This window comes from Cryptomeria japonica, chromosome 6 (genome assembly GCF_030272615.1).
Source record: "Cryptomeria japonica chromosome 6, Sugi_1.0, whole genome shotgun sequence".
NCBI classification, from domain to species: Eukaryota; Viridiplantae; Streptophyta; class Pinopsida; order Cupressales; family Cupressaceae; genus Cryptomeria; species Cryptomeria japonica.
In genome coordinates, this window is record NC_081410.1 from 663094403 (window position 1) to 663116614 (window position 22212).

Here is a 22212-nt window from a genome sequence, read left to right on the forward strand (position 1 = left end):
CATCTCATGATCATTATCGCCCTGGTCCCTTGGAGAGGGACAGGAGCGATCTCCATGTTTTTGCTTGAAATTCTCCATTTTGGTACGATCCTTTCCTTGCATCAACTTTTGAATGTCATTTAGAACCCTGTGCGCCCTTGATTTTAAAAGAATATCATGCGCTTTGTCTAACATCGCCCTTGTCCCTTGGAGAGGGACAGGAGCGATCTCCATGTCTTTATGTTCATCTTGTATCTTTGACCTTCGAACTTATCAATGCTTGTGTCCTTTGCGCACGTCCCACTCGCTTTTGCAAGTTACCTTCGATGTTATAAGGATCATCGCCCTTGTCCCTTGGAGAGGGACAGGAGCGATCCACATTTCTCCTTGGTCTTGGCGATTTTAAAACTTCGATCTCCTTTGCAATGTCTTTCAAACGTCGTCCTTCGCATTTCCTATCCTCATTTCGCCTTGATCTTTGAAGGAACGTGAGTGTTTTGATAGGATCGCCCTGGTCCTTGTCCAAAGGACAGGAGCGATGTGAGGCCTTTACACCATTTGGCGATGTTTGGACGTTCAAAACTCTTGTCTATCACCTTGTTATCATACCATGGACCCTCCAGAACATTGCAATATATTGTCCTTACGTGGATTTTGCATGAATTGATCAATACATCTAATATCGCTCTGGTCCCTTCCTGAAGGACAGGAGCGAAGTCCATTATTAGGTGCTTGTTCTTGTTTTTACCAACTTGCAATCATCTTCATTGCGTGGAATGATGTCCTTTCGACCCTCTTGGTAACTCGAAACTTTTTTGTCTTTTGAAATCTACGCCATTATGTAGGTATCGCTCTGGTCCCTTCCTGAAGGACAGGAGCGATCTGGGTCTTAGAGCGCAAATCCTTCCTTGTGATGATCTTTGCAACGTTGCGCTTGATGGAAATGCCTTGAGATGTCTTCGCCACCCTTCGTCTTGACTTGGATCGGCCTTGAACTTTGGAGGGACGACCTTGAACTTTGGAGGGACGTATCATCACCATTGTATCGCCCTGGTCCCTTGGAGAGGGACAGGAGCGATCCTCCCTTTGTGGCCTTCATCTTACTTTGCCAGGTTCCAAGTTTATATTCAACGGAGTCGTCCTTCTTCACTCTATCCGCCCATGCCTTTACATTGTTTGTAACTTTGCAAGAAAAGCAATTATATCAAAAATCGCTCTGGTCCCTTCCTGAGGGACAGGAGCGAACTAGGCATTTAACACTGTTATGGACGTCCCAAAAATCTTTAATTTATATTCAACGCATTCATCTCATATTCTCCTTCGTTTTTGAACGTAAACTTGCCTTGACCCTTGTCTGGATTTTGCAAAATGGAGGAAATCGCTCTAGTCCCTGGGAGAGGGACGAGAGCTACAAGGTACCTCGCCCTGGTCCCTTGGAGAGGGACAGGAGCGATTTATTCAATATAGATCATTCTCCTTCGTTTTTGCATATCAAATTATATTCATTTGGCAAAGCATCTTCCTTCGGGCGTCCTCAAATTGTTAATTTATCAAAATCTTGCAAGGACAAAACGAAATTTGAATCGTAGCTCCGGTCCTTCACTGAGGGACAGGAGCGATTTTCTTCCTGGAGGCCTTTCTGTGCTCATGAAAATCTTCAATTTATATTCAATGGAAAGATCTTGTCGTTCTCTATCACTTCAAACGTAAAATTTGTCTGGACTCTGCAAGGATGATGAGATATTTGAAATTGAGCTCCCGTCCTTCACTGAGGGACAGGAGCGATTTTGCTCCTACAGGCCAAAATAACAAGATTTTTCACATTTTAACACTTCACGAGGCGAAAACAAATCAATTCCAATGCCCAGGATCAAACTTCAAAAAAAGTCAAAATTTGGTCAAAATATTCAGTCAGACAAAAATTCATATTGACGGTCACTATTTAGACAAGTTTAAGCTCTGCATGAACATTCCAATTGAAAATTAGACCATTTTGGCGAATTCATTGCATTCAAAATTTGCATTCTAGAAAAGAAGCTCAAAAGCTCTCAAAAATGACTGGATTTTGGCTTGAAAAGGCAAAATTTAAAACCCTAAGGCTTGGCCCTAAATCCAGACAACTAACTGACTGACAAAACCCTAAAAAACGAAAGCGAAAACGAGCGAAAAACAAGCAAAAAGAGGGGGTCCCCATTTGTGATGGGGCGATGTGTGAAATGGTCACAACAGGAGGGAGGGCCAGAAACCTCGAAACTGACAGATCACACCATGCAGGGAGAGAATGGAAGCATTATAATCGATTTCCTCTACTGTATCATCTTTCAAATTAACGAAGATGACATTAGCAACAGTGATGAACCCAAACTGCTGCCTACCAAGCCGAAACCTCCGTGCACCCTGTCCAACGGACTCATTCGGCAGTATGCCAGAACCCCTTGCTCCTTGTGAAGAGCCATCAGCCCCGGGGCGAGAGGAAATGCCCTTCCCTGCAACCAAAATGGCAGATCCATTCACAACAACCCCATCACAGTTTGCAGAGGACTTGCACGTTTGGGTCGAAGAACCGATGAAATTTCCACCCCTAGCCCCATGCGAAAAGCCATCAGCCCCAGGGCGGGAGGAAATTCCCCTCCCGGCATCCACAGAGGCAGATCGGTTCATTGCAGAAGGAACAGAAACAGTCCCATCACGGTTCGATGCAACTGTAGGGGCACACTTGAGCGTTTGGGCAGAGAACCATTAAACCTGCCATTCAAATTTCCAGACATCTTGGTCAAGTTAAAACTTTATGGTTTGAACCAAGGATGTAAGCACTACAGGCAAGAAGCCCCACTATTTCTCCAAGGTTCTCCCCAAGGTAAAGCGTGCTCCATTGTTAACACGGTAGAGACGAACCTGTGGGGTTTGAACCTAGGTTGTAGACACTACAAGCAAGACGCCCCACCATTTCACCAAAGGGTCATCCCCAAAACTTTATGGTTTGAACCAAAGATGTAAGCCCTACAGGCAAGAAGCCTCAATATTTCTCCAAGGTTATCCCCAAGGTAAAGCATGCTCCATTGTTAACACGGTAGAGATGAACCCATGGGGTTTGAACCTAGGCTATAGGCACTACAGGCAAGAAGCCCCACAATTTCACCAAAGGGTCATCCCCAAAACTTTATGGTTTGAACCACGAATGTAAGGACTATAGGCAAGAAGCCCTACTATTTCTCCAAGGTTTTCCCCAAGGTAAAGCATGCTCCATTGTTAACACAGTAGAGACGAACCCATGGGGTTTCAACCTAGGTTATAGGCACTACAGTTAAGAAGCCCCACCATTAAAGCTTTATGGTTTGAACCAAGGATGTAAGCACTACAGGCAAGCCCCACTATTTATCCAAGGTTCTCCCCAAGGTAAAGCATGCTCCATTGTTAACACGGTAGAGATGAACTCGTGGAGTTTGAACTTAGGTTGCAAGCACTACAGGCAAAAAGCCCCACCATTCCACCAAAGGGTCATCCCCTCAAATGGTTTGAACCAAGGATGTAAGCACTACAGACAAGAAGCCCCACTATTTCTCCAGGTTTCTACCCAAGGTAAAGCATGCTCCATTGTTAACACGGTAGAGACGAACCTGTGGGGTTTGAACCTAGGTTGTAGGCACTACAAGCAAGAAGCCCCACCATTTCACCTAAGGGTCATCCCCATTCGGCTGCACAATGTGGCTTTGAAAAAAAGGCTAGGTCAGCTACTTGGTGGAATGGTGCTTCTCATCAGCATTACACGGTTGAGAAGAAATCTGATCAACCTAGGAGCTTTTCTGAGGTGGTTGCTAGGGAACCACAGGCTCCTGAGGCCTCTTCTCCGGTTGATATTGTGCTTGAGTCTTCGGCTGAAACCCCTACTGTGAGAATGATTGGGCTTCAGGAGGTTAATTTTGGCATTGGCGCTCCGGATTCTGGTTGCCTTTGTGATATGGCCATGTCAACAGGACAGATTTCAGTTGATAACTCTGGGAATGAGGCTGTTGGCTTTCTTTCACAGAATAATGGTGGGATGGATTGGCATAACTTGGCAGCACACATTGAAGAGGGTTGGATTTCTATTAAGGGCAAGAAAGCAAAATGCTCTAAGCCTCCTTTTGACATGACTATCCGCTCCCACAAGAGTAGCTCTAAAAGCAAATCTTGATGACTCTTTGTGTGGGGGCTGGTTGCAAGCTGGCTGTAAGTTGTCCTCTTTGCAGCTGTGTGGCTGACTGCATGATGTTCCTTCTACAGGCTTTTGTCCTAGGTTGTTTGTGCCTTCATGTTTATTTTGTTTAGACAACTTTCTTGTAGAGCATTCCAGATCCTTTCAAAATCTAATTGTATAGGGTTTCGAGTCCCTTCAAAACTTGTTTTTCCTTTAATCAAAAACATATGAAGCCAAGAGATGTGGGTCATTATTATCATAGCAGAGTATCTTATTTTGCAACATCCTGCATCAATTCAAGGAGTTAGTATCAAAAACATAGACCATTCTTAAGTTGATCTTCTACACCAATTCAGGGAAAAACCATCAAAGAAATATTTACAACCTCACAACATTCTAGGGAATGTGTATCAAAAAAATTTATTGCTTGATCAATGCCCATTGTTTAAATCTAACCAGTACATGCATGTCTTCATTGTTGTAGTCATTGGAAAAGCAAGCGAGAATCCAAAGAATTACCAAAACGCTTTCAAAGTCTCAAAAGCAAGAAACAACAAATGCAGGTTTACATGGGGGCACATCCCCCACCTCCAAACCATGCCCATGTCCCTGACCTCGTCCTCCCCAACATCCTCAGTACAGCAAGATGGCAAGGGGCATCCCTTAGCCATCCCTTGTCACAAGGGAAACCAGGGACGTCTTGCAAAAATCTACGTCCCCACAATGTTCTAAGCAAATTTAAGGAATATTTATAAAAATGAATTCTTACTCAATCAATACCTAATGTTGAATACTAACGATATGCATGCATGTCTTTGTTAGTGTAGTCATGGAAAATGCAAGCAAGAATCCAAAGAATCACCGACTGAAAGACACATTTTCAAAGTTTCCAAACAAAGAACCAATGCCTACAAGGATATACTACATCTCAAAAGCAAGAAGCAACAATTGCTCGGGGTTAAATGGAGACACATCTTCCCCCTCCCAACCCAAATCCCCATCCCACCTAGCATCCTCAGTATACCGAGATGACAGAGGGCATTCCCTATCACCAGGGAAACCAGGGGCACATCCTCAAGATGACTAGAGATGTCTAAGACAACCCTCAACCATCTCAAGAGTGGTCTGAATTATTTTTACAAAAGCAAAATCTTTGTACAAAGAGAAAACATGTGATGGCATAGAATTGTCAAAAGAAAGCTTAAAATTTTGGGATGACTGCATATGGACATAGAATGGAAGCATGCAATTGTTGAACAACACATATGGCTATAGAATGAAAGTGTAATGACAACATACATTTCTTACTCTTGTCATCAACATGAAATTGTTTGACCACATGCAACTGTAAAAAGAAAACTTATAGTTGTTGAATGACTACATACAACAGTGAGTGAAAATATACTCTTATTAACCAGCATATAGGACAATAGCAAGAGCAGCACCGAGTGCAGCACCAGCAACAAGAGGCAATGATGAGGCAGCTTCCACATTCACATCCAAAAGCTCCAGAGAGGCGAGAGTCAACGATTGTGTGAAGATTTTAGACAGCGTCTAGATATCCTCTAAAGAGTCAAACAAATGCCCCTACGTAGAAGAGGCGGGTGACTAGGCTCGAGGCGACAAAACAGGAGTTGTAACACCGACCTTTGTAAGAGGGACGGAGACAAACTCCGAAGAAGGTGGAACCTCCTCGACAAAACAAACAGAAGCATAAAAAGGAATAGTCATTGAAGCAGACAATGAAACAGATGAAGAGATTACCAAAGCTGATTTCCATCGATGAAATTCCAGAACGAGATCCTGCTCGAACTTGCGCTTAGGTTCTACTAGAGACACGGGCCTCCAATCAATCGTAGCATTTTGAAAGATTCCTAGAAAACACTGATATAGATGTGGCTGCAAAGCTGGAGGATCAAACAAGGCTGCACTGGACACCACTTGTGTATTCAACATGCCGAGTGGCTGAGAAAGCAGAGGCACATCGAGAAAAGAGGTGATAAGAGGAGGCTCCAAGGAGTTAGCAATGAAAACCTGGACCCACTTAGGGTGAGGCTTGCCAACAATTCTTGAAGCAAACAAGAGCAAGATGAAAGACGAAGCTGACGATACGAAAAAGGGAACAAGGCAAGCAAGCGCGGAAAGAGCAAAGATAGGAGCAAATACTAATAACTCACTCATAGCCTTCAAAGCAATCTCATGCTCGCAAACCATCATTTGTCGATGGTACTTACGCTCATGTGCAAGTTGGTTCCGGTGTAGGTGGGGATCAGGAATGGAGCTTGAGAAGGAGCAATGGCACCATACTCCATAGGAGACGCCTCCAAGACCATTACCGGTGAAGGAGGCCCAACCGATGAAGTAGGAGGTGCAATTGAAGATAGACACCACAAATACAACCACGAGTGCCCTTCCTCTTTTTGCACCAAGAGCAGTCAAAGGAATAGGGGGTACCTTCGGAGGAAGTGATGTAGGAGCCAATGGTGACGAGTGAACACGAGGTGAACACTTACCTTTAGCGTACCCAACAAGGCGAGGCATATCATATAGGATCGGAAGCTCAAAGAGTGGGTAGGTTGCAGACTTTGTCAACACAACTGTATTTCCCTTGTCTGCATCCAAAGTAGTCACGAAAACGGAAGACATCATCGAGGGCTAGCCAACCCCAAGTGGGCAAGGAAGTCTACCCTTAGGAACAGGTCTATCGCCAACCCTCAATGAAGAAGGAACATAAGACACTACCTGCTGCAACACAAGAGCAGACAAGGAATATGCAACAAATACCGATGCAAGAAGAGGCAACGAATACTCAAGCTGAACCGACTAAGGAGCCAACTCCCCCGTCTTATATTGATAGTACGCTCTATACATTAAATCACCATGAGGAAGCAAAGGCCCAACCGGAACAAGCCAAAAGTGATCCAATGAAAAATCCCCATGGGCTACCAGTGGTCGATATCTAGTATCTTGGACAACATGCGCCAAGCCCTCGCGAGGAAACTTTAAGCACTTATGAATCACTGAGGAGATCACATCCATGGCAATCAACCAAGGGATAGCTAATTTAACCTGAAAAGGATTCGATTCAGGAATAATAATGAACATACTTGATACGACCTTGGGTCTCACCAAGACCTTCACGGTGATATTTCCCAAAGGGCTAAGAGAACTTGTTATGTGTATGAAGGGTTGCATGACACTCATCGTATATGTGCCTATGCCAACCATTAACAAACAAGGCCTCCTCCATAATAACATCAACTCTACACAAAGGATTAACCATCATACCTGTAACAGTCTAATTGTTTAACTTCGTAAGGATATAAACATCATATCTTAGCCTATGCCAACCATTAACAAACAAGGCCTTCTCTATAATAACATCAACTCTACACGAAGGATCAACCATCACACCTATAACAGTCTAACAGTTTAACTTCACAAGGATATACAAAGGAGCAGATTCTCAACAATAAGGGGCATCCAAAGAGGTGAAAGATATATCAATGGTTTCTGCCCTCTGGCTAGGAGGCGAGATCGGAGTGATAGTGACCATATTAAAATACAAGCTTGCGCTTGATTCTGGACCCAAAGATGATGCAAAAACAAAGTTAGATGAATGAGGTGGAAAAGGATCCGTGTATATTTGCAACTCACTATTTGCCTTGTCAATAGACTTATCAAATTTTTGTTTCCTCTCACCAACCCAAATAGCTCCATTGTCCATGCGATCTTCGACAAGATGTCTAAGATGAATGCAATGCTCGGTGTCATGTCCAGGCACATGGTGAAACAAACAAGATTTTGAACAATCATACTGTTGATGTGTTTTTTGGACACCTCTAACACAGAATAAAATGCTAAGTATTATATCCTCTCTTGAACAAAATCCTCCCAAGTGCTAAACTATGTGATCAAATGGGATGACTCTAAGATTTTGAATGTCCCGTCTTGACATGCTCTTGGATAGACTCAGTGTGTATGATGTGGTATTGCTGGAATCACAAAAGGGCCTTACATTTTGCATGAACTTTCTCGAATGCTACTGGAATGTGGAATTTAACTTGATTTGGAAAAAAAAGGGGATTGGGGGTTTAGAGAAGTCATCATAATTCCTAGAATGTAAGAGACTGAATGATTTAATGAAACTCAACCATGCTTTGTTTCGCCATGCAAGGAACAACTACGCAAAGCTAGTGCGATCTCTAAGGAGAGCAAAATGTTGTTCAAATTACTACAAAAGGCATAAACACCATCAATGTAATGCATATCAATGAGCGAGTAGCAATCAAAGTTAAGCTCATGTAGAGAGTTCAGTTGACCATGCAAGGTACAATCAGCAAAATACTAGTATGAACATACGAATTTCACCACTAATAATCCACAATAGCTTTCATCCATCTAATCAACATGAAAATAAATAAATAAAGGCCATGCAAATTGTTGAATCAACACATGAAATTCATCATATCTTCAATGAAAATGATATGTTTCTTGCAACAAAGTCTTGTCAACAATCTCCTTTTCTCGTACTCTACTCTACCTATCTGCTATCTAATGTATATTGATCAACTATCAACTACTAACTATTTTCTCTATTACTCTATTAACCTTACAAATGAGAAAACTAAGACTTATATAGATAGCTCTTTACAATGAGTGGCTCATATTGATTCACAATCAATGGCCAAGATTCCAAGATGAAAACCCTGATTAGAATTTGTTACAAAAACCTCCTTTTCGGCCAATGAGAATATTACATTTAGGTCCAACATTGAATGTGAACCAATAGAAACTGAGGTTAGGTATCTTGAATTTTGTGCCTCCATTGAATGAGTCAAATAAATTGAACCCAGACGTATTGACATGGAGTCCTCTGGTTGGTTGGTGATGACAAGGATGCCTCCTCAATTTGCTCTGTAGACTTGGTACCTCATCACATTTGTAAATAGTTGAGCAATCTCTCTTGATACTCAACATCTCCAAGCTTGGTGTGATGATGATGGGATGCATCATCTTGGTCAAGTCAACCCTTTAACCTTGCTTGCCTATCTTGCCTTGATTAACCTGTCTTGATCAACTTGCCTTCCTACTAGCTGACTTCTTGATGACATTTGATCATGAATCCCCATCACTTTGAAGTCCTTCACCTGAAGTATCAGCAATGATTCTTGGATTTCCGAAGGAAATTCAAGATTATAAACATTTTCCTCTGCATGGGAAGGTCCTAATATTGTCCTCGTTTTGTAAAGCAATCTTTAGGTTGTAATTTTGAAGTGATGATGCCTGATTCCTTATGTTTGATTTCCTCCTGATGTTGAATCCTTATATGTATATCTCTCAACACTTAAAACAAATTTAACCCTAGCAACTTAGCATCTTTCCTTGCAAACTGACTACATTGACAATATTGACATCTTTGACAACAATCTTGGTAGCTAAAGACCAAGACACCTAACAAAATGATTAACCTAAAAAGCAAAAAAGTGGGGGCCCCCATTTGGTGATGTATAAAAATGTCACAACACATACCACCGAGGGTATGGTTTGTTGTCAAGCAAAGGTCTAACCTCATAAAAGGTTATCAAGTTATCTTTTAACAATCTTTGCATTATACTCGAATAAAAGTCATTTAACTTTGTAAAGACTCTATTTCACTCGATTCCTGTGCAGATCTCTCAGTTGCCTAAGGTACAATAACAACATTAGCCACAACTTTATTCTTTCTAGACCCTTCCAAGGAAGACATACCCCCAAAGGTGCCAGCATGAGAGTTCGAAGTGGATTCTTCGAACTAAATCACCGTATGTTGGTAGTCAATGCAGAACACAAAATAGCAAAATTATGATATCTATTAAGGGACAATTTTCTCTCAATGTTGGTTGCAGATTACCGATGAACATCCTTTACAAGTCGCTATCTGGCAAGGCAAAAGGAATTCTGGTAGAGATAGACTGGTATCAAGAGATGAAACCAATGATCCTCTTAGCTATGGTGACCCTGCTACCAATGTTTGCTTGAAACCATTTTGAGGAACAAATCCATGAGCTGATCAAATGTTTGGATTGAATGATACAGCAAGGAACTATACCATTCTAACACAAATCCCTTAATGGAGCGAGAGAATAGTTTAAGCAAAACAAATCCAAACTATGATAGTTACTACACTTGGTCATAAAGGAATAAATATGCACATTGGGAAGCCCTTCTCCATTGGTAGCTATGGTGACCCTGCTACCAATGTTTGCTTGAAACCATTTCAAGAACAAATCCATGAGCTGATCAAAGATTGGATTGAATGATACAGCAAGGAGCTATACCATTCTAACACAGTTCCCTTAATAGACCGAGAGAATAGTTTAAGCAAAACAAAATCCAAACTATGATAGTCACTACACATGGTCATAAAGGAATCAATATGCACATCGGGATCCCCTTCTCCATTAAATTGATCAAACTTCAATGCCTCAACCCCCTGGGGAAGGATGGTATTAAGGATACTCAAGTCAAGCAGGCTCTTGAGATAATAGGCAAGTAGTGAAGATTGACCAGAGGCAGATGCAAGATTTGTGAGTTGTTGTAACTATTCCATGTTTTGCAATATGGTGTTTAAAATTGGATTAGCAAGTGGAGGGGGTGGAGGTGCGCCATGCACACTAGCGGATGCATGAGTGTAGCAACCACCACCAACACTAGCATGAGGTCCAGTACCACCACCAGAGGTAGTACCAGCCCCAATGCCAACACTAATGGAAGCAGTGTGAGTTGTCGCAGAAGCAATAGTAGAGCTATTAGACATACCAATGTATCCTAGGGAAATACAAGTGGCATTGAAACTAGGAATCTAGGGATATCAATTGTAGGTCCAATGTCAACCACACATATCATCACTCCAAGCATGTCAACATTGATCTAAGAATTAATATCAACGAGCTGACTATACTGAGAGGGTGCATCTACGAGGGGCACATGACTCTTAACAATTAAGGATAATGCCCTCAACATCTCCAAGCCTCTGCTATATGAAATTAGCATATCCATTAAGGTATTTACCACATTCTTGGCTTGGGGGAGAACGTTTTCCCGATTCAAGAACCCTTCGAAGTCTCTCAGGTTCTCCTCTAATGATGAGTTCAGTCATATTGGACAATGACTACAGAATCATGGTCAGCAGCAAGAGATCCCGAGGGACTATTTACAAAAGTAGTATTTTATGATCCTGAGGTAGAGAAGCCCCAAGTCATAACACTCTTAAGGGGATGAGAAGCGAAGAGATCATTTGGATCTGGCATTTCTGTAAACATCAGACCGGGTCAAGTGGAACTATAACGATCAGGAGGGATACTTTGCCTAGAAGTCCTCACAACAACTCCAGTGGCAGTCTGAAGACAAGCACTACAACACTCCGACCACACTACGAGCATGCAATAAAGGATTCTTAACGCAAAGTAGCACGCTATTTGGTTTAGGGAAAAGTTTTTGAAGACTAAGTTCTTTTTACTTTTAGTAAAATTTAAAAAGACAAAATACACACACAACGAAACAACACTCAAATGGTTCACATCAAGTTCACCAAAATGTGGAGGAGAAAATTAAACATCCTCAAGTGATAAAATCCTAGAGGAGCAAATAAGCCTACTACACCTCACTAAACTGGTACTCTGGTGAGCCAGGAGATACAAACTACTTGACTACCAAAGCCTATAACAGAGTTTACTTGATAAAAGGCATATCAAACGTGAGAGAATACATCACAAAGACTCTCTAGTAACCTCTGCACAATCCATGCCTAAGGACATGCGCATGGGTCGAAGACATAAGCACAGTGTGCTAGAATCACGTACGGACAGAATACAAAGATACACACCGAAACTACAAACTGATGTTTAGATATATCAAATAGACTTCTAAGTTAAATGAAAGAGTGACAGAGCGAAAACCAGTGTAATGTTGAATATAAAAGAAGAGAAACAGAAGAAGGGTGTCTCATAGTTGGTCCACGACTGAAGCCTCCAGCTAGCTCCCAAGCTCACTTTGATAACTTACACACAAGGCGGGCAAAGACTAAATGTTGGGGTTGTGTCTTAGAGGTCTGCCACAGTCAGACCCCCACTTTGGTGTCTGTAACACTAAAACGGCCACCTTCAGTCTGCAGATTCGCAGGACATTAACGCGGCGCGCAAACGTCTCTGTTGCGTACTAGCGAACGAGAGTTGAACAATCAATGAAGTCAAGAAAAGGCCAAGGCAAAGGCTGACCATGCAAACCATGCAGACAAAAGGACAAAAAGATAAAGAAGTTCCCCATTCAGTGTAAAGCGAAGGCGCTTACGTAGTGTGGAATTGCATAGGGTGCAATTCACGACACTACATATACATCTTTTCATAAGTAATTTTTCAAGTACTATATGTATATCAGCACTTCCACTTGCAAAATATTCTATAGGAATATTCCTTCCATACAACTACAAGACAAAATTCTCAAGGCCCTAAACAGAATGCTCCAAAATCAATGATTTGATAGTATTCTTAGCAGTTTGGGGTGCTTCAAACTTAATGTTAAGTTTAGCTATGATGAAAAATGCATCAAAACTTGTGTGACCTACAGAATATCACGAACAGCTCACTGCTTCAAACCCACATAGATCTAACATCGAATGTCAACTTGGGATGTAACAAAAGGAAAAATCAGCTTATTCGAACACTTTAGACACAATGGTGAGATAAACTTAATCTACTCCACCAATTACCAAAACAAAGCCACAAAATAGAACTCTTAATCTTCAATGGAAATAGACACACCTTGGCTCACCAAAAAGGCTCTAATACCATGTAAGATCTTGCAAAAAATGTTTTATATCATGTAAGATTTGTTGATGAAGCAAACAATCCCATAATTTTGATGACAGTAGCAATCACAATAGCAAAAGCACAAAGAGAATTAAATTGCAAAATGCAATATGAAAGCTATTGCAAAATTGAGGATGCATTACAATGAGATGCCTCCAATATCTGCACCGATGTGCAAAAGGAGAGATGAAGTACAATGAGTTTAATGGATCAATATCTGCACCAATGTGCAAGAGGAGAGATCTAGTACCATGAGATGAATGGATAAGTGTCAGCAAGAGGTGGGCATTTGAATAATTGCAACCAAATGGGAATTAGTCAAAACCAATGTAGAATAAAGATGTACACATGTAGTACATCTCCACCAAAGATGGAAAGGACAACCACAGCTATTAAATGCATGTACAACCCACTTAACGAGATACCTCCACAAGTAAGTTTGTCCCATCCTGGGTGCATAATATGCAATAAACTAATTAAATGAATGCACCAACATTAAACATTCTAGGTACATGATATTCTAAGAAGTTCGAGCTCTATGTTTCTATGGCAAATTGTCGCAGCACCATGCTGTTTATTTGACAGCAGGGTTTTATCTCTGCTTTAATGTTGTGTCTATCAGGTATCAGATGTTTGATTGTGAACCCACATCTTTAACTTTTACATTTGCCCTTTGAGACACCACATAAACTTTGTGAATTTGACTCTTCTTGTCTCAGTTTATAGAAGCCTGTTTTGCTCTTTTTTAATTGTTCAATGGGGGAGGATCTCGACTGCTCGCTCCAACCCCTGCCTCTAATCCCTCGCCCTCACCGGGGGAGTGAACTGTGAATCTGATACATCAAGTATCCAAGATTTTGATAAGTGTCCCCGTTTGCTTTCCTTGGTCTATTGGAAGGATGTCCTTTCTTGTGATTGTCTGGTGAGCAAACTATATTGCCAATCTGCCAAGTAAATGAGATATCGACAAGTGTCATCATTTCATTCACTCAGCGTACCAGTCTTCTACTATATTGGTTTTGTTCTGTTCTGTTGCTTTTACATCACGGTGAATATTTGAATCTTAATAATTTAAAAATTCCCTTTCAATTCTTGTACTTTATTGGGTTTATTCTATGGTTTTGCTATTACATTATACTTTACAGTGAATATTTAAATCTTAAATACTTCCTTTCTACTTTTGGTTTTCTTGAACACCCTTTTTGTTACGACCCAATTTTAGCCATCAGATCAGACTTAAGCTTTTCATCAAAGTGGGAAGATGAAGTGTCTGTTCAACACACATCTTGGTGAACAATGATTGATTTATCTTGCTGCCATATCAAACTCATATATCTATAGATGGCAGTCAAGTTCACCATATCAGGAAATACAAAGCAGAGTGCATTTCAGCTTTCACATTCTTCACTGAGCAGAGAAGAGTTGGTTCATCAAGAGTTTCCATTATTCCAAGTTCCCAAGATCAATACCAGTGCCATTTTCCCACTTTCTCGGGCAATAAAGGATCGCCAGGATATGAGTTATGATAAATTGCACATCTTTGAGCTCAATGACCAAGTCTACAAAATGATTTTAAAAGAGAACCAGAATAACAAATTTGGTAGACATCAGCGTATTAGAGATTTTAAGTGGAACTCAAATAAAAAAGCTCAGTCAACTTACAACAAGCCTAATTAACCAAGATTGTGCCAAGTCACAGTATCTAAAGGAAAGAAAACAATGGTAAGACGAATTAATGCATGAGATTTTAAGATGCCTAACTATGCAGACCCCTAGAAGAAAAAATAATGGGCAAAGAAGGTTAAATTGTTAAGTGGTAGATGTCATTTTTCTTATTAAATCACCACCAGTACTGCAATTAAATATACTCTCTCAAGAAATTTAGAAGAGTTCTGAAATTACAAAACTAACCAGACTACCAAGATCATACAGAATAAATTGAAGAATATCACAGCTGAAGACTACAAATAGCAGCGAACGGAAAGCAAGACAGTCAAACAGTACATACTGGAGCACAAGATACCAATTTTTCTCTCAATCTGTCATCTCTCAAAAATTACAATCAATTATTTGAATTTCACAATTCATGAGCACAAAACCACTGTCCTCTTATGCTCCACAACCCATCTTGGACAGAGAATGATATCCACTGAATATTAGAGTTTTAAGGAAAGAAATGCAATTATTGTTTGTGATTTGAGCTATCGGTATTACCAAAGGGTCAACAAATGTTTAAGAGCAGTCAACAACGTGCTGAAGAATTTTGTTTGGGTAAATCCGAGAGAGTTACCAAGATAAGTTCTACTCTCCGAATCACTCTTAAATCTTAAATTCAATATTATAATGAAATATGTTCAGTTTTAATAAAGTTATTAATATATTACCATTCTCATTTTAATTGAAAATTGGGGACATTACAGTTTAGGGCTTCGAATCAATGAACATGTGCTTTGTAGTGTTGATTTATTCCCTGGGTGTCTATTCATTAAATGCTAATGGATGAGTTTTACATGTCAATAAAAATTTTGTTACAGCAATATTAAAATTGTCGTCATTATTTGAGCATTTTTTGTCTAATGAAATAAATCTTAAATATGTTTCAGTGTGCAGCATCCCTAGCATATCCAGGTAGTGCCATTTGCGTTAAAGATGGTATGTGGAATATGCAATAAATTCAGTGTTTTTTTGCCAATCTGAATTAAAATATTTTCTCCCTTTCCCTTTGTCTCTTTTCTATTTTTCTTTTGGAATTAAGAATCACCATGTAGATATGTTAGTGTAATAACACTTGTCCATTATTTTGCAGATTGATTCTTTCTATTTTACATAGTTTATAATAAACACTGAGAGGGTGTCTGACAACAATTGCACTCATAAACCAGTAAGGTCACTAAATGAGAGGAACTCTATTCCTTTACATGCGCAAAATAACCCATCAACAAAACTGAATTCAACATTATATTAATTTTGTCTTACAATTACAAAGTCTCCTTAACTAAGTGTAATAATTGTTGATGACATCCAACACCACATCTAAATACTGTGCAACATTTTGAACAATAGAGTCATTTAGAAGCATGTTAATATGTGCATGTCCAATTAAACTACTTTGAAAGATTACAAAAGAAAAGCTAAAGCTTGCCTGAGCACTGTAACTTTGCAGACCAACCACTGGGGCCACAATACAAGAACCAATGTCTCCAACAAGTGTTGATGAGGTATCTCTATGAACAAAATGACCAAGAGAGTGGTAAGTCAAAAATGCTGCACGTAGTTGCCCCTCTGGTATTCGATAGATTGGATACCAGGCTACTGAGAACCTGAAAAGGATGGAGAGCAATACAATTTAAATAAGTGAGCAAGAAAGAACTTGTAATCCAAATGAAAACCTGTAAAGGATACCAGGCTACTACAAACCTTAAAGGGATGGCAGGCAAACCAATTTAAACAATCAAGAAAGAAAGCAGTTGTAATCCAGATGAGCATATAATTTAGTACTCATAAGCACTCTACTTGAAACAATGTAATGGAGATTAAACTAAACAAACTTTTTAAGATAAAATTTGATCTAGTAGATCAGGCAAATATATAAACTAACCATGAAGCGGGATGCAAATCTTGTAGCTTTATTGACTCCAAGATATGTGGATCACCAAATGATTGGGAGCTTGAATCGGCATCACCATTGATCAATTCTCTAATTCTGGATCACATTAAAAATAAAGAGAGAATCAGAAAAGGCATATTGGCAGATTGATTACCATATCTAAAGAAACCTAAGAAACAACCACCAAAAATAGCTTGGAACAATATATACTTACTTCTCAAACATCGGTCTGCGCTGCTGTGGCAACTGAGACTCAAAAAACTCAAAAAGAATTTCCATTTCACCATGGCGAGAATATGATAACAATGTGCTGCAAGAATAGTTATCAGCATTGGAAGATATATTTGAAGTATCAGCTGAGCACAAACAGACAGGTGCAGATGTTGTTTCTGCTGCAAAAGGTTTCGGCAGAAGAGTTGAAAGAATGGGAAGGTTTGCAAAATGAGAAAGGTATGAATCTTCAACCTTATTTATTTTCTCATTAGTTTCCTGCCTTTCGGTGTTGGCTGCACCTTTGTAAAATGATTGAGATGAACCTGAGAATCCAAACAATTGTATTCCCGAAAGATAAGGTACAAAATAAGCTCGAAAAAAACCATCTATACTAGACCTCCCTGTTTGTCTAAATTCCTCAGCCTTTACTTCCAAACCATAGTTACCAACCTCCTCAAACCAATGCCAGATGTTTGTAAGTGGAATGTCAGCAATTTGGCATCTGCACACCAAATTTGTTATCCCTAGTTTCTTAGAATGAGAACTACACTTATCTGCACAAGGTAATGACTTAATTTCAGGTGATACAGAATCAAGAACTTTCTCAAATTCTGCAAGAGGACCACCAAGGGCATGTGTTATACTTTCTAAAGCTAGTTGAGACTCGTATGAAGTAAGGATAGAACCTGAAATGGCTTGTGCCATATTTTCAAATTCTACATTGGATGAGGATGCAGAAAGGCTAATATAAGATGGACATCTGCATGAGACCTCAAAAACATGTTGATTATTTACCACATTCATTTGGCCTACATGATTACAAGCATCAGTTTCTTCTACTGAAACGGGAGATTTCAATCCAATTTTGGATAATGCATGCAATTTATGGGTTTCATTTGAAACCTCACAGTCATTATTTTCAATATCCATATACTGTGTATCCACTGCTCCTGTGTTGGGAGTACAAGCCATTACCATTGCTGCACTTATTGCTCCAACAGGAACTTTCTCTTGGGCAACATGTTGCAGGTTAAAGCATTGATCAAGATCATTTTCACCAGACACCCTTAGACGCACATCCATAGATTTGCTTTCTTTCTGAAATGGGGAATGAAAAGAGCTTCCATCAACAAGTTGAACATCTGAAATATGCAGAGCTGATGTCATTTGATCTCCCGGATTCTTTGTAGGCATCAAAACTTGATCTGATGAATTTGATACTCTTGAAGAAGAAAACATCCAGTTCAATTGACCTTGAATAGGTGAACTTGTGCTTGCCAAAGTGAAATCATCTCTATTTGGCTGTAATGCGTCTCCATTTTGACATGGTGTGGATGGTGCCAAACTTGATTTCCACTCATCATTGCGGTCAGTATCATGCGTTTCAGTATTTTGATGTGAAATGTTGCTATCACCAGTAGTAGACCTTCTAGGATGGTTGTTTTGGCATGAGAGGTGTAAAGTTCCTTTCTGACTAGATTGGATGGGTATCTCAGAACAACAGCACCCTGTCTTCTTTTCCTCAAAATCCTTCCCTGTTTTTGTGGCATCTCTACGTGTAATGTGTGTAGTCTTCCCGTCCCGACTCCATCCTGAATTGTCATCTCTCACACACTGAGATCTGTTTGAATCCTCTTTAACCCTAACCCTGGTTAGGGGATCATGGGAATCTCTACGATTCCAGGAATCATTTGATTTTTGTTTGCTATGCTTGGATAAAACATTGCCATACTCGCGAGAACATTTTGGAGAAATATGGAATGCAGAATTTTTTTCTGAATTCAAATTGACTGCTGACAACACATTGTTTGAATACAAAGCTGATGGTAACTGCCTGTATTCACTATCTTTAGGCTCCTGAATATGATCATTCAAAGTATTCTTCTGCACCTTCTGCCAAACAGATTGATTACTTTCCTTACCAACTCTGCTCTGTACACTCCCAATGCCACAACTACCCATACTTCCACTTGAGCAATTCACCATCACCAATCCAAAGTTACTTCCAGCAACTTTCTTGCCTCTGGCAACTTGAAATTTCTTATCATCAGTTTGAGTTTCTCTACTTCTCCCAACTTTAGGGATATGTTTACTTTTATCATGACTATCCACAGAGCATATGCCATTACTATTTCCTGTTTCAATATTATTCACTCCATCACTGCCAGGACGTGAATATACAGCATGTAAATGTCCATTAGGACTGCCACCAGTTTTAGAAGTGCTCTTAGGAAAATCTGGCAATCGCGTCCAATTACCTGTGCTATGGGAATCTGGCAATCTTCTTCCCTTGTTGACAGATCCAAATTTAGTGTTGCTAGGATCATGAATAGAACCATTGCCATTTATGACACTGGAATCAGTATGGACACCAACAAAACCTCTTGCACTTTGTGCGGAAGCTGAAAATTCCTCTGCGCTTGTTTCTTGAGATAGAGGAGCAGAATTCTTACATGACAACTGCATGTCTGCAGTTTCACCTTTTGAGGTGCTGCACAACTCTGGATCACTAGCGTCCTTGATGTTATTTTTATGAATACTTGTGACATCATTGTTCCTAACAGTGATACATCCACTTCCACAAGTGCTTGCCACATTACTGCCAGATGCAAGAGAGGATTCCTCTGAACTCTCCTTCAAAATGGGAACTTGAGTATGACCACCACTATGTTTCAATTTATTTTTGCCCTTCTTTTTCTTTTTCTTAGAGGGTTTCTTTGATGTATCATCAAATTTTGAAGTATCTGCACATTTCTCCGTTGAACTACATGCATTCACTCTATCTGTTTGGAAGTTGCTAGAGTCTTTTTCAGACTTAGAATCTTTCGATTTCCCACTAATCATGCCCTTCTTCTTTGTACATTCTGCAGTCTTGGCCTCGGATAACTCGTTTATTTTTGTGGATTTTAAAAGGTAATTTGAGTTCCACGTTTGAGCATCTTCCTTGCCGTTCTTATGACTTCCTGAAAAAGATGGACTCGAAGGAATTCCTAGCTTTATTAAAGTCTCTATTCCCACGAGAACCACAACAAGCCTTACCTGCCTGAATACATAAAATATTAAAAATAACTCAATTTAAAACCTAAAACTCTTTACTAGTGTCTGTCTTAGACACCAACCAAAAGAATTCCTCACCTCAGCTCCAAAGTTTGAGAGAATACGGCTACTAGGTCCTGCTCCTTAACAAGAAGGAAAATTTAAATTACACACAACACAAGAACCACAGAGAAGTTAGAAACAAGCATTGTCATTCAAACAAAATATCCCGTGGCAAATTTGATTTTATCTGAGATGGTCTGGTCCAGAATTCTTACTATTGAACCAGGTAAAAAAATATCTTGACTTGTAGTCTGTTTAACTAATGCAAATGCTCTATCTTTATTGATCAAAGTCTCAGTCGTATTTCCATCTACAACCTCGTCCACGCTATTCTTTCCTTTCTCACTACTGTGTCGTATCTTTTGTCCTTGTCTATAGTGGACCTGCTCAGATTGCATTAATTTTTAGATAATAATCCATTTAATGCTGCTCAAACCAAGAACCAAACCACATTCAGATTGCAATCTTGTCACACATGTTTTCGCATTGTTCTTACAGTTTGTTCAAGCGTTGACAGATGTGCTACAAGATGTCTACCAATTAAGCGATATTGAAAATGAAGTGGATGACTTCTCTTACTGAGGCGACCATATAGATCCACTTCGAACTCCTTCGAGTGAAAATCTTTATTTACCTACAAAGAGAATGAATCATCTTGATATTGTTGAAAAATCAACAGAAGAATAACGTTTGAATATATCAAAGAACAACACAGCAGATATGTTCCTGTTACAAGTTTACCTTGATGCAAAGATTGCTGACTTCTCTGCAGTCCTGACTTTCCCCTTGACAGGTTTGAGATTGTGAAGCCAAGATACACTTATCAAATGACAAATAGTATACACTGCATGGAACTGTAAAGAAAGAAAGCCCAGAGTCAATGAAGCCTGAATCCATGAAATATATTTACATAATCTTAGAGATACAATCTTGCAATTTTACATCATCCTTATATTACATCATACTAAAAACAAGCCAGAAAAGCTGTTTCCCATATACACATGTGGACATGAAAGTATAAATTGAACTGATTTAAATGGTCGGGTTTTAGTCATTGGTCTATAGAACTGAAACAAGATAAACTCAGGTCTTACTTCCAAGATCACGGATCTCCTCTGCAGTTTTGCTCTTTAAGTCAGATGGTAAATTGTCACTTTCAGTCAAAACCTACAAGAAAAAGGTGCACTCTTAAACTAGAACCAGAATACTGCCAATTGTACCACCGAAGAACATGCTACGAACATTGGTCTATCAAAGATCAGTGCTTACATCGATTAGTGTAAATAGTAAATACTAAAATAAATCAAAATCAAAGACCATTTCTGCACACAATATAAAGAATTTGAATATGTATGAAAAAGAAAAACTCTATATGCAATGTGTTTGAATTAGACAAATCATGCTCTCTTGTTTTCTCATCTCTTTCTGCTGGTATAATTAATTATTATTGCACCTTGTATTTAAGTTTACTTAGGAATGTCAATTTATCTACTCAGGTAAATCAGAAATGCTTGTCATCTCCTTGATTGATGGGATCACATGCCACCTCTACCTCACTCACATTTTGACTGACAGTAATTACGTGCCAGATTTCCCTCATAAAGATGAATTCTCTTGACACAACTACTCCTACATGATGAGTTGGTCCTCGAATTCATTGAGGCTCACCCAACCTCCCTTGGACACTTGTTATCTTGGCTCATCCATCTCACTCAAGCATATTTTTCTCAAAATCACTAACTACGTGGTACAATAATGATCATTTGCACCATAGTACTAGGATGAGGCAATTAACTATGCTAACTAAATACAAAATTGCACTCTAAACAAAGCCTTGGAAGCCATACCTCCAATCAAGCCTTGAGGGATCACAAGCTTTCAATTAAACACTTATTAGCTCTTAGATCTTGAGAATGGGCTCACATACCTTCAACAAAATGTAAAGCCATGGAACTTCAAAGCAAATTTATATTTGTGATTTATCCTAATGGGTTTGTTGGGTATCAACTTCTAGAACCTAATACTTGTGATGTGATCATTTCTAAAAAAGTGAAGCTTGAGGACTCTTCTTCCCCTACTATTGAAATTCTTATCCATCCTACACATGAAGCTATCATATAGCTAGTGATTTTAATGCTGAGATGGAGGAACCCCATCCTCTCCTTCTACACCCTCTAATCCTAACTGTCTAACACAAGCCCTACCCCTACTACAACTACAATTCCAATTTGCACCCATCAAACATTATAGGTAGTAGGTACATCAATAGGGACCCATTAGATAATAGA

The 22212-nt window shown here is 39.7% G+C and overlaps 1 protein-coding gene across 4 annotated transcripts in view; it reads right to left on the reverse strand.

Moving 5' to 3' along the window:
* The window catches only part of LOC131070717 (uncharacterized), a 99889-nt gene that overhangs the window by 15187 nt on the left and 62490 nt on the right, over positions 1-22212 (reverse strand). The window contains exons 4-11 of one of the 4 annotated variants that reach the window (XM_059207554.1): positions 21019-21091; positions 20666-20778; positions 20504-20548; positions 20140-20307; positions 19961-20004; positions 16827-19868; positions 16604-16708; positions 16148-16325 (exon numbers count right to left, since the gene is read on the reverse strand). In XM_059207554.1, coding sequence (XP_059063537.1) covers positions 16148-16325; positions 16604-16708; positions 16827-19868; positions 19961-20004; positions 20140-20307; positions 20504-20548; positions 20666-20778; positions 21019-21091 — 3768 coding nt within the window. Of the gene's footprint in view, positions 1-16147; positions 16326-16603; positions 16709-16826; positions 19869-19960; positions 20005-20139; positions 20308-20420; positions 20559-20665; positions 20779-21018; positions 21092-22212 lie in introns of those variants that run through there. The other 3 variants (XM_058006322.2, XM_058006321.2, XM_058006324.2) reach the window with 3 other exon arrangements.